Below are 20,975 nucleotides of genomic sequence, written 5' to 3' on the forward strand. Positions count from 1 at the left end.
GATACAGTGGTGTAAGTTCGTCCCAGTTGCCCTGAGGCAAGATAAATATTGGTGCCCCCCTATTTCCTATATTAAGATAAATATGTGTGTGTATGTGTGTGTGTGTAGTGTTCTGAAAAAAATGTATATACAGTATTTATACATTTAATTGTCTTTTATTTTAAATCACACATTTCTTAGCAGTCATACCCAGGATTAGAACCCATGACCTGTTACACTAACAGCAGACACTTTACTGATGGAGCCATTTGCTCCTGTAGAGGAAGCATGAGAATTCTAACTATATGAAGTTACGTGTAATTGTCAGAGAAGTATCTTCATATAGTTAAAATTCTCATATTTCCTATACAGGAGCAAATAGCTTCATCAGTAAGGTGTCTGCTTCCAGTGTAATAGGTTGTGGTTTCTAATCCTTGGTGTGATACTTGTAAAATGTGTATATTCAGTATAATGAAGAGGGTGTGATTTGTAAGGTGCAGGGACCAGTGAGGAAGTTGGCCAATGAAAAGATAGCAGCAGCTATCAAATCAATTAACTTAATTTAATGGTGTCACAGAATGGGAGGAGAGGTGCCCCCTTCAGAGCAGGAGCCCAGCGGCAGATGACTCCGTTGCCTCCCAGAGTTCTGCCTCTGCTGTGAGATCCAAGTGCTGGGTCTGAGGACTCGCAATGGCAGTAGATCATGGTCAGTCTGCATAAGCCAAAGCTTACGCAGACTGTCCATAGTATCCAGACAGCTGGGTCCAGGAAGTCTGCAAAACCTGGGACTGGCATGCCTGCAAAATGGGAGCAACACGCCCCTGTTATGAAGAATGGTGCTGGTTGCCACCCCTGCTCCGCCCCAAACTACTGCAGCATGTCAATCATACTGCGGCAAAGGGGGGCTGCGAGTGATATTGCAGGACCCATTCTGCACATGCGCTGTCCACTAATCATCGGATTTGTACATAAGTCATCAGGTCTGCATACAAATCCAAATCAGGCCCTTTGATCTTTGGTTGTGTAATACTTGGATTACATTGTTTCTCTTCTGTGTGTTTGTGTAACTGAATACTGCATTCCACTACAGATACTTTTATAAGCAACATACAGTAAATAAAATAATAGGAATCTAATAACATACAGTATGAATGGTAATCAGTTTGCTGTAGTGTTTATTGCCCCTGTGAATATGTCTTTTATTAGCTCAACTTCTTCTATTTAAACCATATTTTAAAAATACAATAAATCAGTGTTCCACTTAATTATGTGGCAGTGCAGAAAAAGAAGAGCAATTACTGGAAAATTCATATCAATATAAATGCAGAAGAAATAGCTTAATATTAACATAATGGGAAAAAATTCTACTGACATGGAAATTCTGTTCCAAATCTCCTACACGTCTGCTGCCATTTCACAGAGTAAATCAATTTATGGTGGAGAACCATAACTAAATAATTGTTTGGAGTGAGGTGCATATTTGTAGGAGATTATCGGCCTCAGCAGAAAACAATAACGACACAGAAACTGTTTTGGGTCATGTTTACACTGGGGATCAGTAAGAATGCTAGAAATGCAGAAAATATGCTGTACATCATGCTTGGACATCAGGGGGCTGAAGCAGAGGAGAACCTACTGTATGCAGGCAGATACTGGTGATACATTTCCATCACATCTGCACTACAGTATGAAGGAAGAAGCAGGATTGGGTTATGAGCGAGAGTCCTCATTTTGCACCTACTGTAGCATACAGTAGGGCAGATGCAAGTACAGTATGCATTGAAGATGATGACTTGTACTAAACTAAGGGGCAATAAGCAATCCAACCGCAAAAATTACAAAAAGAATGCTGGCACAAGCGGCAGTCAGTCAGGTAGAGGCATTTGCAGGGGGGCGGGGGGGGGGGGCGGCGGCAACGTTCCATTTCTAAGGCAGAGATGGAGTGTTGCGGGGGTGTGGATTAGAAACAGGGGCGATTTGACGCGGATGGGGGGGCGTGACGGGGGCGGCGGCGTGACGTCACACGCAGCTGCCGGCAGGAGGCTTCCTTCATTTTAGCGAACCTGCGGAAATTGCGGTGCGATCGCAATTTCTGCTTCATCAAGGGGGGGGGGGGAGCAGTGGTCAGCATGCTGGGCAGCCTATCCCTGCAACGGGCGCCCCCCAGGATGCGATCACAAGGATTGCAGATTCCGCTACTTAGTAGATTTTGCAATCCAACCTGAATCAGGCCCAAAATGCGTATATTGCCATTATGTGTGCACTTTGTATTTAAGTGAACACACACATTTTTCCCATGCTCGTTTCTTTTGAGCAGCGCATGCCCCATTTCTGTCTGGTTCTGCATCAGGTCTAATGTGCCTAATTGGGCACCACTGCTGTGTCTCCAGAAATCACTGGTATGATGAAGTCGCTTGCCACTGCAAAAACAAATGTTTGGACCTGGGTTTAGCACGTTGTATTTTACAGTGGAACCGTCTTCAGACAGAGCAGTGTGCTAATGCACTTTAAATGTAAAGCTATGACACGTGAATTTAAAGGTTCCCTGGTTGCCAAATCCTCAGGACAAATTAAAAGAGGGTGGTGCGAGGGTGGTGCGAGTTGCAGACTGTGCAGAACATTGTGCAAGTCTGCCCATATTTTTTAAAACGGCAATCATTTACATGGCAAAACCAACCTAGTTTCACGGTGTAAATGATTGCCACTTTAAAATTATGAGCAGAAAAGCACAAAGTTTTGCACCGCCTGCAACTCGCAGGCTATTAATTTTCACCCTAAGCAGGACTTTGACATGATGGTTCTACTTTTGCTGATGAGAATTTAAGTAACAGATTAAATGCTGCAAAAAGTATCTGCTGAACATACTGTACATATTATGTAATTTCTAAATAACACTTTTATGCATTAGGACTGCTACACAGTCATATATAGTATGTTACTATGTTAAAATGGTGGTGTCTTACATCTCCCCATTGTCATATTAATACAGAACCAATACAGAGATCATTTTATTTACAGCATAACCAGCAATTTTTTGGTGAACACAGAGATCAATGTTCCCTCTGCCACCAAATGCAGTAGTGCATTCATGTTTTACCCATGTTATGAAAGTACCATTTGCATACTGTATCAGATAATGTGGCATGCCCCTACAGAGTAATGCGTTCAGCATTCCGGCTGTCGGGATGCCGGTGGTCACATGACCGATGCCAGAATCTCAACTCCACTCAGGGAACCGGTGCCGGTTCACAGACAGACGACATCCTGAAGGTGAGTATCAGAGTTCATGGTTAGGGTTAGGGCACAGTGGGGGAGAGTTAGGGTTGAGCACTGGGGGCGGGGGTTAGGGTTAGGAACTAGGGGGGGGGGTTAGCACTAGCCGCCACCCCCCGGGGGTTAGGGTAGGGGACGGGCGACTGGTAGAAATACTTACCCCCTGCGAAGTGGGGATCTTCCGTGTTGGGATGCTGCTGACGGTCATGTGACCGCCGGCATCCCAACCACCGGGATTTCATATGTATTTCCTTACAGACAATGCCATCAGAGCAATAGCTTCCAAAACTTTTATTCATGTTAGGTCATTCTGAGTGATAAAAATGTGCTATGTAAACGTATTCAATAGGCCTATAATAATGTGATCTGTGACACTTTGATAATTGTTTTATTGAACATTTTAAGTATCACTTTGTAGCCTTATCTTGTATCTAATAACTATATATCTGTAACCTTTCTGTTTTCCATTTCACAAATTGATTTAGGAACCTGAAACTTTCAAATATTTATGGAATTCATAGCCACTCATCTTTCTATGTTCTTTTACAAAAATGAGCAAAGCTTTTCAATTTATCTATTCAAGTTTTTTTTTTTAATACATTTATTGAGGAAGACACTGACAGATGAATTTGAGATTTGAAACCATTTTTTTCAGAAGACATTTTCTCATATAAAACCACAATAGCACATATTACAACTGAAGCAGACCGCTTTGCCCGATTCTCACTATGCGACAGGGGGCTAGGTCGTCATCTCAAGCACATAATGAGTGTGCTTGCGATACTGACTAGGGGGGTGATTCTGAGTTGATCACAGCAGGAACTTTGTTAGCAGTTGGGCAAAACCATGTGCACTGCAGGGGAGGCAGATATAACATCATGTGCAGAAAGAGTTAGATTTGGGTGGGTTATTTTGTTTCTGTGCAGGGTTGCAGATTGAACACATCACACCCAAATCTAACTCTCTCTGCACATATTATATCTGCCTCCCCTGCAGTGCACATGGTTTTGCCCAACTGCTAACAAAGTTCCTGCTGCGATCAACTCGGAATTACCCCCTATGTGCGATTTTGGCTAAGTGTCAATTTTGACTATCTCTTCTATAGAGATAGTCAAAATTGACTTGCCTGCACAGTCCATCTAGTCTTGCGATGCCGACTGCGCGGGACCCCACATCGGCATCGAATCGGGATCGCAATGTGACTTTCACCTTGCGATCTGCACTAACTTTTCTTATGATTTTAACTATATAGTCAAAATCATAAGAAAAAATCTCCCCCTGTGTACATACCATTAGATAAACAGAATAGCAGAGGACATCACATTTGTAGGATATATATAGCATCATACAATGCCATATTATTACTATAACTGAGGTGATCAATCTAGTTGTTTTTTCTGATTACCATTTATGGGGTAGGGGAACACATATTTTTTCCCCCAGGCTAATTATTGTACAGTTGCTTTATGGGAATTTGTTTGCCTTCTCTTGCAAGATGTTTGAAATAATTCATTGGCTTCTTTCCATCTAATTATGTTGCAATAATATAATTTATTTTTATTTGCTTTTTCCATAAACTAATGATATAGTGGAAACTTTGGAGAGAGATGCAGTAGAGAAAGATAAAGTACAAACCAATCAACTCGTAAACTGACATTTTTTAAACACAGGCCGGGATGTAATGAAGTCCGGCGGAACTCTGACCTTTTTACAATGCATGATTTATCCTTGTAAATGATTGCCTCTTTAAAAAAATGTCCGAGTTCAGCCAGGATTTCGCACGGCTGTCGATCTTGGACTTCTTTACATCCTGCCCAATGTCTGCAAAATGATAGAAACTGATCAGTTAATATTTTATCTCTCTCCACTTTCTCTCTCACCAAGCTTGATAAATATCCTCCATAATCTCTACTCTAGGAAACCATCTGCATTAGACCATGTGATAATCCCATTAAGCAGGACTATATAGCACTAAAATATGCAAGTGTATTTCATGATGTCTACTAGTATTTTGTTCCATGGCATTAATGTCCATCATTTTCCCTGCTCTACATAGGTACAAGCAGTGCAGAAGTGAAAGAGAACAGAAATGTTGGAAATAGAGAGGACCTTGCTTTATCTTCTGAAAGACCAAAAGTTGGGCCAGCCAGTATGAAACGAAAGAGGCCGCTGGAGGAAGGTAATAGCGGCCATTTCTGCAAATTACAGATTATACTAAAGAAACTTTCATGGTCAGTAACTCCAAAAAACGCTCTTGTCCAGCTTCATGAACTAAAACCAGATTTACAATACAGAATAGTTTCTCAAACTGGCCCAGTGCATGCCCCGGTGTTCTCAGTAGCGGTGGAAGTAAATGGACTGACATTCGAGGGCAGTGGACCTACAAAAAAGAAAGCGAAAATGAGGGCAGCTGAGTTGGCTCTAAAGTCATTTGTCCAGTTTCCAAATGCTTGTCAGGCTCATTTTGCAATGGGAAACTGCATCAGCCCATCAACTGACTTCACATCTGACCAGGCAGACTTCCCAGACACTCTGTTCAAAGAGTTTGAACCATCCTCACACAGCGAGCACTTCTCAGGCTATAGCCCAGTTAGTAATGAATTGCTTTCCAGTGCATATCGACATGGGAGATTAGTCTGTCACACGTTGGATTTAATGGGCCATGCTAAACAAAACAAGCACAAGATGGCATCCCCAGCTGAGAGTGAGAAGAACCCAGTGGTGATGCTAAATGAGCTGAGACCCGGGCTGAGGTACGTCTGCCTTTCGGAGACTGTGGAGAAACAACATATCAAACGTTTTGTCATGGCAATGAGAGTTGATGGGAGGACATTTGAAGGTTCAGGACGTAGCAAGAAACTGGCCAAAGCCCAGGCAGCACAGGCTGCACTGCAGGCTCTCTTTAATATTCAGCTGACCAGTCACACACCCAACAGGAGTAAATGTAACCACTTGCCGCAGGTAAGGGGTCATGACTTAGAATGCGTAACAAAATATGTTGTTTAAATACTCTTTTCCCCTTAGTCATAAGACAAGATACGCATTACATGTTTTTTCTGTTTAGCACTCATGCCCTTAAAATGTACTGTAATATATAATCACACTTGATAGAAAAAAATATGCATGTAAAAATAATGGGGACCAGGGCTCCTGCCCCACCCCCTACCCCAATCTAAAACAAAAAAACCCACCCAGAATAACATTGTATTTATTATATATTTTAATTATATCATATTAACTATATGATTATTCTTTTTTTTTTTTTGAAATGTTAACGTATTTTCAATTGTCTAATATATATGGCACTGTGGTTAGCCATACTGCCTCACAGCACTGGTGTCATGCATTCATATCTGGATTCATGGCCCTACTGTATCTTTATGGTGTTTTTCTGTTCTCCAATGCATGCATGGATTTCCTCTCACACTCCTAAACCATACATGTAGGTTCATTGGATTACAGTACTTACTATACTTGCTATCTCTCATGGAATGTCCCTGGAGACTCACAAATCTTGGGTGACTCTCTTGGATGCCTGAAAAAGTTGGCAAGTCCCCCGAGTGAAGTGAGTGGCCCAGGTGGCTTGATAATGTGATTCACATTGAATTGCAGCACTGTGGCTCCACCACTTGATAATTACAGCATTGTATATCAGGTGTAGGGCTTCGATGATGCAAATGCTGTTTCATACCCCTACGCCAACCACCTGACTGCACCTCTCCACCTCCCTCCCCCTACATCCCCAGACCTGCTTTTCATAATGTTGGCATCCATAGTGCATGCATATGTTCATTTACACTGTAAGAGACTGCACACATATTTAACCTGCAGATCTGTGTCAGAGGCTGGTAAATGTTACTGTAATAATAGTAAAAATGTGACCTTGATGTGTTAATGTTATATAACATGCCCCCATAGGTGTTTCTATAGTGGGTGCAGTGTGTGCAGTGCACACAGGCCCCTAGATTTGGGGGGGACCATACCCCACACACTGCACCCATATAGTATACTTACCGCTCTAGAGTTCTGTGGTAGCGGCCCTGCAGTGCAGGCGCAAATCACTTGGAAAATGGCCGCCGCTTCCATTTCCAAGCATTATGCCAGAATCTACTAGCTGTCAGAGAGGAGGGGGCTCGCAACAGAGGTTGCATGCGGATCCCCTCCTCTCTTAAAATGCCCCTGCATGCCACCCTTCACATGTCTGCTTCTCATGTAATTGTACTACTTCTGTCAATATTTTCTGATCAGAGATGTATTGTACCTCAGGTGTGTAATATTACATATACAGATACTTTAGCATATGACAACCCAGGAAAATGCCCAGGAAGTGCTGCTTCTGCAAAAAGCATTCTTCTTATGTATTGTATCTTCCACTTAAGAATCTATTTCTGCTATTTGAGAAAGCCATCATTCTGACTAGTTCTCCCATCTTCCACAACACTGCACAAAACAGTATCCGGTCTCTAGGTCGACCACACTTAGGTCGACACTGTCTAGGTCGACCACTATTAGTCAACAGTAAGTAGGTCGACATGGTTTCTAGGTCGACAGGGACTCTAGGTCGACATGCCAAAAGGTCACCATGAGTTTTTCAAATTTTTAAAATTTTTTAACTTTTTAATACTTTACAATCCACGTGGCCTACAGTCGGGAACGGTAACCTTAGCCGAGCGCAGCGGTAGCGGAGCGAGGCACCTTGCCCGAAGCATGGCGAGCGAAGCAAGCCATGCGAGGGGACACGTTGCACTAATTGGGGATCCCGGTCACTGTACGGAGAAAACGACAAAATAAAAAGTGGAAAAACTCATGTCGACCTAGGACATGTCGACCTAGAGTCCCTGTCAACCTAGAAACCATGTCGGCCTACTTACTGTCGACCAATAGTGGTCGATCTATACACTGTTGACCTAAGTGTGGTCGACCTTGCATACCACACCCGCACAAAACTCACTTCCCCCCTCTGCAGTCTATCAAATTTTGAATGTACTGTAAGTAAGACGTAGGTGGGAGTTTAAGGCAGCTGATTGGTTAGTTGCTAGGACGTTCCAAATCAGTTCCCATACACATCTGTCTCAGAACCTCTAATATTTAAAATTGTCTTTACTGCAATACTTGGAGAATACAGTGAGTGGTGGCACATACCGTATATCTGAGCTGGAGGGCCAGTGAAGGTACCCCTTCAGTTATACTGACTGGTGCAGAGCGACTGTAGTTCTCACGGATGATAAACTGAATCTAAATATTTAAAACACCCACCAGTTATAATTTGTTAGTAGCCATGCCATGTGGAGAATAATAATAGTTGTAGGCTGTAGCACACATGTAATGCGCACTGGTGCTCAGCTCCTGGAAAATGCATTGAAATGTTGGCAACTACTGTATGCCATTAAAACTGAAGCAACATTAATGCATTTCTAATATATGCTGTACAACTCCAAACCAATTCCCACCTATCTGACAAGGTGTAAATAGCTGGGAATGTGCGCACTCTTATCTTTTCCTATTTGCTCAGCTAATGGAACCGTCTTAATTAATTCCAAATAATGACAACCTATGTGAGCATGTAAACATCTTCATGAATCCAGGGAGCATCTGGGCTGGCTCTTTACAGATACCAGCAAAGCAATAGAAAAGGGAAAACCTCTCTCTCTCTCTCTCTCTCTCTCTCTCTCTCTCTCTCTCTCTCTCTCTCTCTCTCTCTCTCTCTCTCACGCCTTTACACTTGCCAACTCTCTCTTGAAATGTTCAGGAGACTCCTGAATTTCTGTGAGTTCTCCCAGACCTCCCTGGGCAGTCTGGGGGCTTGATGATGCAATTTGCAGTTGATTGCAGCAATAATACCAACCTGGCTGCATGATGCTACAATAAATCTTCCACCAAAGTCCCATTTGGACTTCACCTCATCTCCCAAGATGTCCTCAGGAGACTGGTGCCGAATCCCCGACAGACGGCATCCCGAGGGTGAGTATCGGAGTTCAGGTTTAGGATTAGCGTCCGAGGGCAGAGGGGGGGGGGTAGGGTGGGCCGGCATCCCAACCATCGGCACTTCATACAGTATGTATTCTATCTATCTATCTATCTATCTATCTATCTGTCTGTCTGTCTGTCTGTCTGTCTGTCTGTCTATCTAGTACTGTACAGATATATCCTCATACTCTGTCCATTTTTTTCTGCTCCAAGAGGAGTAGCATACTGTAAATATTGTGTCATGTCGCATCTCAGAAACGGCAACAAGCCACTCCAAGTGTACTAGAGATGCTGGGCTGAAACATTATCTGCACAGAAATTAGTTTTAAACTACACACAAAGTTGCAAATGAAGCACCATGGAACTTGGTGTGAGAAAAAGCTGCAGCCGCTGTGAGGTAGCACTTTTACACAGATTCGGGCTCAGATGAAAACACAGATATGCACATGTCGCACACAGCAGTGGTCAGTGTATCCTAGCAATGACGTTCTCATTCGCAGTTATTTTATTTATGCGAATGAGAGGCACAATTTGAGTTTAAATTCTGCCTCTAAGGTGAATGTGTCCTGGTATGCTAAGAGGGGTTATTTGGCGCAACTGACACTGCAGTAAAAAAAAGGACACACATTTATCTATCTATCTATCTATCTATCTATCTATCTATCTATACATCTATCTATCTATCTATTTATCCATCTATCTGTTGCTTGAGGGCAACCCTGAACTTAATTATTATCATTTTTGTCATGTCAGTGTCTGTGCAACAGATAATTTGGGAAATCCAGAAGACTCAGCCTATTGGGGACAAATTAGTATGAGTTGTCCTCTTCTGCAGACTACAGTTCTGTATATCAGCTGCAGTATTTAGGACAGGATGAAACAGCTTATGTCACCTATAACTACTGAGGATAACTGACAGCTTAAGTAGAAGGAATTTGGGAAGAAAAAACAGTGACTTAAATACTTGGAGTGCAAATGTTCTTGTCATCAGATTTGTAGAACTTTATGTCTTAAAATGAGTCTGAAATAAGAAAAGACTTATAATACAGGTCTCTACATATAATGTGCAGTAGTGAAATAAAGGTTGTGCTGAGGCATGGCTGGATCCAAGGAGGGGGACTCCACTTATTAGAGGCCCTCACACTCTCCCCTGAATCTAAAAATAGGAGCACAGCATAATTCAGCTATGTCTCTGATGCGATGTCCCCAGTATACGGCCGCCGGCGCCACCCGCCAAGATGCAGATGCAGTCTGACTCTCGCGGGATTTCAGTTTCACTTCAACCGCCATGGCCGTTGGGAATGTGTGACATACAGGAGTTGAGAGTGTGGCGGAGCCATTTTGCTCTCAGCTCTTTCCTCAGCAGCGCCGGCAGTGTGTGATAGATAGGCTCACTGGCTGGCAAATTTGTCTTGTGTGGCGCCGGACCCTCCTACCGCAACCCCCTGTGGTTCTGCAGCTGTAGCTTTGATGTGCCTGGACCCGTCACCAGCAGCACACAGCAGCCAGGAACAGTGCTGTGCTTGTATACGATTAAATATTAATAATGTGAGTAAGAAGTTTACTGTTTTACCAATCAAAATATTACAGGTTGAGTATCCCTTATCCAAAATTCAAAATCACACATTTTTGGTTCCCCTACTGAGATAATGACACTTATATATGTATATTATATTATATATCTATATAATATATCTATATATATACACATAATATATAATATATATGTCATTATCTCAGTAGGGGACCCAAAAATGTGGGATTTTGAATTTTCGGATAAGGGATACTCAACCTGTAGTAGTTAAATAAAGTTACTTAGTGGCAAATTTTATAAAGTGTTTATGAATAATACACAATAACTGATATGTCAGACAGCCAGGACAGCATGATATGTTTATCAATTTCCTGCACTGGATATAGGGTTCCATAAAGACTAACTATACCTATTATTGAATTATTCCAAATTTCTTTAATCTATCGTGTCACTACCATTGGATCAATACCATATTATTGTACTAAGGGCGCTGGAATCATATAGCCAGTGCAGGCAATTGATAAAAAATATAGGAGCCCCACAAGTTTGTGTTTGTTGTCCAGGTACCCCACAGACCTTAATCCAGCCCTGTGCTGAGGTATAATCACATCTCCTAATATATCTCCCTGTACAGTATATAGCATTGTATCAGCCTTCAGAATGCAACATGGTTCTTGTATGCGCTGGATAATATTGTTCTGCTCTTCTCAGATAGTTGTTATTATACTAGTAGAAACAGTAGCTATACATACAGCATTAAGGACATTCTAAACATTCCAGTTTTAACTGGTTCATTTTAGTGTATGTGTCATAACCCCCAATCAATTGTGCCATGTCCATTTTTTGCACATTATGCTACTTCACTCACTAAAAATTCTGACTATGTACAAATATAAAGCAGTCGGAAAGCAAAGCCTGGTGATGTATTGTACAGAAACCGTAAAGACATTGGTTCTTCTGATTAATTGGATTTATGTCTTTTCATTTACCCCAGAAAACGATATGCATACATATAGTATTCTCGTATTGAGATTGGCATGAAGCCTGACGTGCCTGCTTGCAACTGGAGAGGGCTATGTAATTGTGAACAGACTGGCACATATACAGTATATGCCGTTTAAAGCCTAATGTTTGTGGTGACTGACGGCTGGTGGAAACACATGCAGATGATCATCACAGTCACCAACACCAGCTAGCCAGTTATGATTGGCTGGTTGCAGATTTACCACTGAGCATTTTTTAAGTCTTTTTTTTTTATTGTTATTATTATTATTATTATTATTATTATTATTATTATTAATTGTACACAAGACAGACCTCATTTTATAGCTGTGATCTTTTATTTAATTACATTTAGTAGGCCAATATTTATGTGAGGGGTATTGGCTAGCTAAAAACATATGTTAGCGGGTTACATGTCTTTCCGTGAAATAGGGCACTGGGAGGTGGCAAAGTAATCGCACAAAACCACAAAGAACTGATGGACGTGCCATGGGCGTGAATCATGTTCTGACTTGTGTGTACAGGGAAGGGAGGCCTATTTCTGACAGATCTCTTGCACCTAGCAGGGGCTGGGGCAGTTATTGATGATGACAGTTGCAGCTTCAGGTGTAAAATCAAACCCCTACGTTAGTAGAACGGAACCTTGCATTTGCATAAAGTAGTAAATCAGGCTTCTGTATCTGCCCGCACCTAAAGCCACTTTACAGGAACCAGCCACTTGGCCTTCTAGTTTAAATACTATGGGGCATATTCAATTAGGGATCAGATCCATTCCGACATGCATGTGTCGGAATGTATCCGACAACCCCTATTCAATCCCATCACAATTTGACTTAAAAAAAAGTTGAATTGAGATGAGACCTGTGAGCGGAGGAGAGGAGGAAGACCAGCGGGGACAGCCGCGGGCAGACAGAGGAGAGCAGCGCTACAGCAGCGCTGCAGAAGGATGTCTCACAGCCGCCTGACCTCACGGCAGTGTGACCTCACTTGCTGGAGCTGGGTGGACGCTGCCGTGAGCGGCGCGGCTGTGACATATCCTCCTGCAGCACTGTGCTGTAGCGCTGCTCTCCCCTGTCTGCCCACGGCTCTCCCCCCTCTCCTCCTCTTGGGTCCCACATCTCAGTCCGACTTTTTTTATGTCGGACTGAGATGGTCGAAAACGGGGCCAAATCCTGTCGAATTTGGCACTATTTCCCTCAAAAGTACGTGAATCGGCAGCTATACCGCCGATTCACGTACTATTCGACAAGTCGAATTCCCCGACTTGTTGAATAAAAACAACAAGGACTGAATAGGTCAAATCACGATTCGACCTTAAAAAGTCGAAAACTGCCGTCTTTTCGACAGACGGCAGCTTTCGACCCTAATTAAATATATACCCCTATATATCTCATATACAAGCACATCTTCAGTTATTTGTTGTATGCTAGCTATTGTCCATGTGCAGAATATTTCCATCTTTTTAAAGTTCATAAAAATCACTCTTAAGAAATGATCACTGTACTAAGTATTTACTGATGTGTCAGTGCTAATGTGAGCTTGCTAAATGCTAATGAATGTTAATGAGTTAAAAGAGGGCATAAGATCTCATTTCATCATCTCATAATATGCAGACGTGATTTAGAGTTTGATTTACAAGCAGTTTTTAATTAAGAACTTGAGTGTAAAAGATGGTGGAGGAGACCACTGCGTGCCAGAGGAACCCTTCGGATTTTTCATTTACATTTAACTGTAACTGTACCAAGCTATTAGCAACCAGAAAAGATGGATACGACAGTAAGAGAAAGACGGTACTCTCATCGGCACTCGAGAATTTTAGAGTTGGAAAAAGAAACTCCTGAGATTTGCCAAATTAGAATTCTGCCCATCTGAAAATTTGGGATAAGGAAGAAAATTCATCAAACAAATAAGTCTTCTAAAAAACATGTATGGTTGTGCCTAAAACTGAGACTGGCTAATTATTTAAAGAGAATAAATATGCCAACATCATTGGCCGGATGTAATGCCACCCTGAGTTCGGCGGCTGTGCGGGATGCCGGACGAACTGGGAGGTTTTTTTAAAGGGGCAATCACTTGCCTTGTAAGTCGGGCAGCATTACCTCCGGCTCCATATATTCCTTTTATAAAAACCTTGGATAACCTGCTAGAAATTAGAGCAAATATATATGCTCCATACATGACAAAGTGCAAAATTGCTCTAAAAGATCCATGAAATGCAATTATTGCTGATAAAATATTCAGTTGCCTTATGTAGGCAATCGGATTTTGAGCAAACTTCTGAGCAAACTGCGCATGCATCGCGGCCTGAATATGCAATATAGTGCAATTATGAGGGATTCAGCGTAATACTCATCTCTGTCACTTCTCATTATTGGCTGCATGGGCATTGCTGGGTGACAATGGGGTATTTGCAACGACCTGTTGGTCTGTGGGTGTAAAGACAGAGTTGTGGTCTATTCATAGATGAGTGTATGGAGAGATCCATCTGATCTCAGTTGGATCTGTTGGACCAATGCAGGTAAAAATCATGATGACAGCTTTCAGAAGCAGAGGGCTGGGCGTAGTGCAGTTGCATAGATGCAACAAAGTCAAAATACAGTCAAATGTTCTCATGGATTTTCAATTGCTAAATGGCGATAACTGCGACCTATAAACATGTGACTCTGTTCTCTGTATATGTATAAAGAAACCCGTCCATTGACTCATAAACATACACCCAGCTTGTAAATTATTATGTGTGACACTGTAGTATCTTTGAAGCTTTATGTGAATTTGCATCTAATAAATAAAAAGTAAAGCCGGAGACAACTGGATTATTGGATAGTGTCTATGCATGAGTGTACAGCGTCAAATGCTCCTGCACCAATCAGATGGGGAGGTCAAGATCTGGTGTGCTTCCCGACTTCCCAATCCTATGAAGGAGATCTAAAGAAAGCACACACTGAGCTACAAATTGCTCAGTGTATACGGGTGCACACCAATCCGATATTCGCTCCATCGGTGTAAGAGCATTTATTGGATCATCAGAAATTATCTGATAGTGTTCTCAGCTTACGTCTCATTGTAACTAGAGATGAGCGCCTGAAATTTTTCGGGTTTTGTGTTTTGGTTTTGGGTTCGGTTCCGCGGCCGTGTTTTGGGTTCGAACGCGTTTTGGCAAAACCTCACCGAATTTTTTTTGTCGGATTCGGGTGTGTTTTGGATTCGGGTGTTTTTTTCAAAAAACACTAAAAAACAGCTTAAATCATAGAATTTGGGGGTCATTTTGATCCCAAAGTATTATTAACCTCAAAAACCATAATTTACACTCATTTTCAGTCTATTCTGAATACCTCACACCTCACAATATTATTTTTAGTCCTAAAATTTGCACCGAGGTCGCTGTGTGAGTAAGATAAGCGACCCTAGTGGCCGACACAAACACCGGGCCCATCTAGGAGTGGCACTGCAGTGTCACGCAGGATGTCCCTTCCAAAAAACCCTCCCCAAACAGCACATGACGCAAAGAAAAAAAGAGGCGCAATGAGGTAGCTGTGTGAGTAAGATTAGCGACCCTAGTGGCCGACACAAACACCGGGCCCATCTAGGAGTGGCACTGCAGTGTCACGCAGGATGGCCCTTCCAAAAAACCCTCCCCAAACAGCACATGACGCAAAGAAAAAAAGAGGCGCAATGAGGTAGCTGTGTGAGTAAGATTAGCGACCCTAGTGGCCGACACAAACACCGGGCCCATCTAGGAGTGGCACTGCAGTGTCACGCAGGATGTCCCTTCCAAAAAACCCTCCCCAAACAGCACATGACGCAAAGAAAAAAAGAGGCGCAATGAGGTAGCTGTGTGAGTAAGATTAGCGACCCTAGTGGCCGACACAAACACCGGGCCCATCTAGGAGTGGCACTGCAGTGTCACGCAGGATGTCCCTTCCAAAAAACCCTCCCCAAACAGCACATGACGCAAAGAAAAAAAGAGGCGCAATGAGGTAGCTGACTGTGTGAGTAAGATTAGCGACCCTAGTGGCCGACACAAACACCGGGCCCATCTAGGAGTGGCACTGCAGTGTCACGCAGGATGTCCCTTCCAAAAAACCCTCCCCAATCAGCACATGATGCAAAGAAAAAGAAAAGAAAAAAGAGGTGCAAGATGGAATTGTCCTTGGGCCCTCCCACCCACCCTTATGTTGTATAAACAAAACAGGACATGCACACTTTAACCAACCCATCATTTCAGTGACAGGGTCTGCCACACGACTGTGACTGATATGACGGTTGGTTTGGACCCCCCCCAAAAAAGAAGCAATTAATCTCTCCTTGCACAAACTGGCTCTACAGAGGCAAGATGTCCACCTCATCTTCACCCTCCGATATATCACCGTGTACATCCCCCTCCTCACAGATTATCAATTCGTCCCCACTGGAATCCACCATCTCAGCTCCCTGTGTACTTTGTGGAGGCAATTGCTGCTGGTCAATGTCTCCGCGGAGGAATTGATTATAATTCATTTTAATGAACATCATCTTCTCCACATTTTCTGGATGTAACCTCGTACGCCGATTGCTGACAAGGTGAGCGGCGGCACTAAACACTCTTTCGGAGTACACACTTGTGGGAGGGCAACTTAGGTAGAATAAAGCCAGTTTGTGCAAGGGCCTCCAAATTGCCTCTTTTTCCTGCCAGTATAAGTACGGACTGTGTGACGTGCCTACTTGGATGCGGTCACTCATATAATCCTCCACCATTCTATCAATGTTGAGAGAATCATATGCAGTGACAGTAGACGACATGTCCGTAATCGTTGTCAGGTCCTTCAGTCCGGACCAGATGTCAGCATCAGCAGTCGCTCCAGACTGCCCTGCATCACCGCCAGCGGGTGGGCTCGGAATTCTGAGCCTTTTCCTCGCACCCCCAGTTGCGGGAGAATGTGAAGGAGGAGATGTTGACAGGTCGCGTTCCGCTTGACTTGACAATTTTGTCACCAGCAGGTCTTTCAACCCCAGCAGACTTGTGTCTGCCAGAAAGAGAGATCCAAGGTAGGCTTTAAATCTAGGATCGAGCACGGTGGCCAAAATGTAGTGCTCTGATTTCAACAGATTGACCACCCGTGAATCCTTGTTAAGCGAATTAAGGGCTGCATCCACAAGTCCCACATGCCTAGCGGAATCGCTCCCTTTTAGCTCCTTCTTCAATGCCTCCAGCTTCTTCTGCAAAAGCCTGATGAGGGGAATGACCTGACTCAGGCTGGCAGTGTCTGAACTGACTTCACGTGTGGCAACTTCAAAGGGCATCAGAACCTTGCACAACGTTGAAATCATTCTCCACTGCACTTGAGACAGGTGCATTCCACCTCCTATATCGTGCTCAATTGTATAGGCTTGAATGGCCTTTTGCTGCTCCTCCAACCTCTGAAGCATATAGAGGGTTGAATTCCACCTCGTTACCACTTCTTGCTTCAGATGATGGCAGGGCAGGTTCAGTAGTTTTTGGTGGTGCTCCAGTCTTCTGTACGTGGTGCCTGTACGCCGAAAGTGTCCCGCAATTCTTCTGGCCACCGACAGCATCTCTTGCACGCCCCTGTCGTTTTTTAAAAAATTCTGCACCACCAAATTCAAGGTATGTGCAAAACATGGGACGTGCTGGAATTTGCCCATATTTAATGCACACACAATATTGCTGGCGTTGTCCGATGCCACAAATCCACAGGAGAGTCCAATTGGGGTAAGCCATTCCGCGATGATCTTCCTCAGTTGCCGTAAGAGGTTTTCAGCTGTGTGCGTATTCTGGAAAGCGGTGATACAAAGCGTAGCCTGCCTAGTAAAGAGTTGGCGTTTGCGAGATGCTGCTACTGGTGCCGCCGCTGCTGTTCTTGCGGCGGGAGTCCATACATCTACCCAGTGGGCTGTCACAGTCATATAGTCCTGACCCTGCCCTGCTCCACTTGTCCACATGTCCGTGGTTAAGTGGACATTGGGTACAACTGCATTTTTTAGGACACTGGTGAGTCTTTTTCTGACGTCCGTGTACATTCTCGGTATCGCCTGCCTAGAGAAGTGGAACCTAGATGGTATTTGGTAACGGGGGCACACTGCCTCAATAAATTGTCTAGTTCCCTGTGAACTAACGGCGGATACCGGACGCACGTCTAACACCAACATAGTTGTCAAGGCCTCAGTTATCCGCTTTGCAGTAGGATGACTGCTGTGATATTTCATCTTCCTCGCAAAGGACTGTTGAACAGTCAATTGCTTACTGGAAGTAGTACAAGTGGGCTTACGACTTCCCCTCTGGGATGACCATCGACTCCCAGCGGCAACAACAGCAGCGCCAGCAGCAGTAGGCGTTACACGCAAGGATGCATCGGAGGAATCCCAGGCAGGAGAGGACTCGTCAGAATTGCCAGTGACATGGCCTGCAGGACTATTGGCATTCCTGGGGAAGGAGGAAATTGACACTGAGGGAGTTGGTGGGGTGGTTTGCGTGAGCTTGGTTACAAGAGGAAGGGATTTACTGGTCAGTGGACTGCTTCCGCTGTCACCCAAAGTTTTTGAACTTGTCACTGACTTATTATGAATGCGCTGCAGGTGACGTATAAGGGAGGATGTTCCGAGGTGGTTAACGTCCTTACCCCTACTTATTACAGCTTGACAAAGGGAACACACGGCTTGACACCTGTTGTCCGCATTTCTGGTGAAATACCTCCACACCGAAGAGCTGATTTTTTTGGTATTTTCACCTGGCATGTCAACGGCCATATTCCTCCCACGGACAACAGGTGTCTCCCCGGGTGCCTGACTTAAACAAACCACCTCACCATCAGAATCCTCCTGGTCAATTTCCTCCCCAGCGCCAGCAACACCCATATCCTCCTCATCCTGGTGTACTTCAACACTGACATCTTCAATCTGACTATCAGGAACTGGACTGCGGGTGCTCCTTCCAGCACTTGCAGGGGGCGTGCAAATGGTGGAAGGCGCATGCTCTTCACGTCCAGTGTTGGGAAGGTCAGGCATCGCAACCGACACAATTGGACTCTCCTTGTGGATTTGGGATTTCGAAGAATGCACAGTTCTTTGCTGTGCTGCTTTTGCCAGCTTGAGTCTTTTCATTTTTCTAGCGAGAGGCTGAGTGCTTCCATCCTCATGTGAAGCTGAACCACTAGCCATGAACATAGGCCAGGGCCTCAGCCGTTCCTTGCCACTCCGTGTGGTAAATGGCATATTGGCAAGTTTACGCTTCTCATCCGACAATTTTATTTTAGGTTTTGGAGTCCTTTTTTTTCTGATATTTGGTGTTTTGGATTTGACATGCTCTGTACTATGACATTGGGCATCGGCCTTGGCAGACGACGTTGCTGGCATTTCATCGTCTCGGCCATGACTAGTGGCAGCAGCTTCAGCACGAGGTGGAAGTGGATCTTGATCTTTCCCTAATTTTGGAACCTCAACATTTTTGTTCTCCATATTTTAATAGGCACAACTAAAAGGCACCTCAGGTAAACAATGGAGATGGATACTAGTATACAATTATGGACTGCCTGCCGACTGCAGACACAGAGGTAGCCACAGCCGTGAACTACCGTACTGTACTGTGTCTGCAGCTAATATAGACTGGTTGATAAAGAGAAGATGTCTATGTAACTATGTATGTATAAAGAAGACTGAAAAAAATCCACGGTTAGGTGGTATACAATTATGGACGGACTGCCTGCCGAGTGCAGACACAGAGGTAGCCACAGCCGTGAACTACCGTACTGTACTGTGTCTGCAGCTAATATAGACTGGTTGATAAAGAGAAGATGTCTATGTAACTATGTATGTATAAAGAAGAATGAAAAAAAACCACGGTTAGGTGGTATACAATTATGGACGGACTGCCTGCCGAGTGCAGACACAGAGGTAGCCACAGCCATGAACTACCGTACTGTACTGTGTCTGCAGCTAATATAGACTGGTTGATAAAGAGAAGATGTCTATGTAACTATGTATGTATAAAGAAGAATGAAAAAAATCCACGGTTAGGTGGTATTACAATTATGGACGGACTGCCTGCCGAGTGCAGAGACACAGAGGTAGCCACAGCCGTGAACTACCGTACTGTGTCTGCTGCGACTGGATGATAAATGATATAAAAAATATATATATATCACTACTGCAGCCGGACAGGTATATATTATATATTATATAATGACGGACCTGCTGGACACTGTCTGTCAGCAGAATGAGTTTTATTTTTATAGAATAAAAAAAAAAAAAACACACAAGTGAAGTCACACGACGAGTGTTTAACTTTTTCAGGCAATCACAATATAAGTATACTACTAACTATACTGGTGGTCAGTGTGGTCAGGTCACTGGTCAGTCACACTGGCAGTGGCACTCCTGCAGCAAAAGTGTGCACTGTTTAATTTTAATATAATATGTACTCCTGGCTCCTGCTATAACCTATAACTGGCACTGCAGTAGTGCTCCCCAGTCTCCCCCACAATTATAAGCTGTGTGAGCTGAGCAGTCAGACAGATATATAATATATATAGATGATGCAGCACACTGGCCTGAGCCTGAGCAGTGCACACAGATATGGTATGTGACTGACTGAGTCACTGTGTGTATCGCTTTTTTCAGGCAGAGAACGGATATATTAAATAAACTGCACTGTGTGTCTGGTGGTCACTCACTATATAATATATTATGTACTCCTGGCTCCTGCTATAACCTATAACTGGCACTGCAGTAGTGCTCCCCAGTCTCCCCCACAATTATAAGCTGTGTGAGCTGAGCAGTCAGACAGATATATATAATATTATATATAGATAATAGATGATGCAGCACACTGGCCTGAGCCTGAGCAGTGCACACAGATATGGTATGTGACTGACTGAGTCACTGTGTGTATCGCTTTTTTCAGGCAGAGAACGGATATATTAAATAAACTGCACTGTGTGTCTGGTGGTCACTCACTATATAATATATTATGTACTCCTGGCTCCTGCTATAACCTATAACTGGCACTGCAGTAGTGCTCCCCAGTCTCCCCCACAATTATAAGCTGTGTGAGCTGAGCAGTCAGACAGATATATATAATATTATATATAGATAATAGATGATGCAGCACACTGGCCTGAGCCTGAGCAGTGCACACAGATATGGTATGTGACTGACTGAGTCACTGTGTGTATCGCTTTTTTCAGGCAGAGAACGGATATATTAAATAAACTGCACTGTGTGTCTG

General features: G+C 43.6%; 1 protein-coding gene across 1 annotated transcript in view; it reads left to right on the forward strand.

The window, feature by feature from the left end:
- The window catches only part of ADARB2 (adenosine deaminase RNA specific B2 (inactive)), a 1,046,420-nt gene that overhangs the window by 625,341 nt on the left and 400,104 nt on the right, over positions 1–20,975 (forward strand). The window contains exon 4 of the mRNA XM_063922155.1: positions 5,309–6,213. Within this exon, the coding sequence (XP_063778225.1) occupies positions 5,309–6,213 (905 nt within the window). The remainder of the gene's footprint in view (positions 1–5,308; positions 6,214–20,975) is intronic.

The sequence above is a fragment of the Pseudophryne corroboree genome, chromosome 5 (assembly GCF_028390025.1).
Source record: "Pseudophryne corroboree isolate aPseCor3 chromosome 5, aPseCor3.hap2, whole genome shotgun sequence".
In the NCBI taxonomy this organism is placed as follows: Eukaryota; Metazoa; Chordata; class Amphibia; order Anura; family Myobatrachidae; genus Pseudophryne; species Pseudophryne corroboree.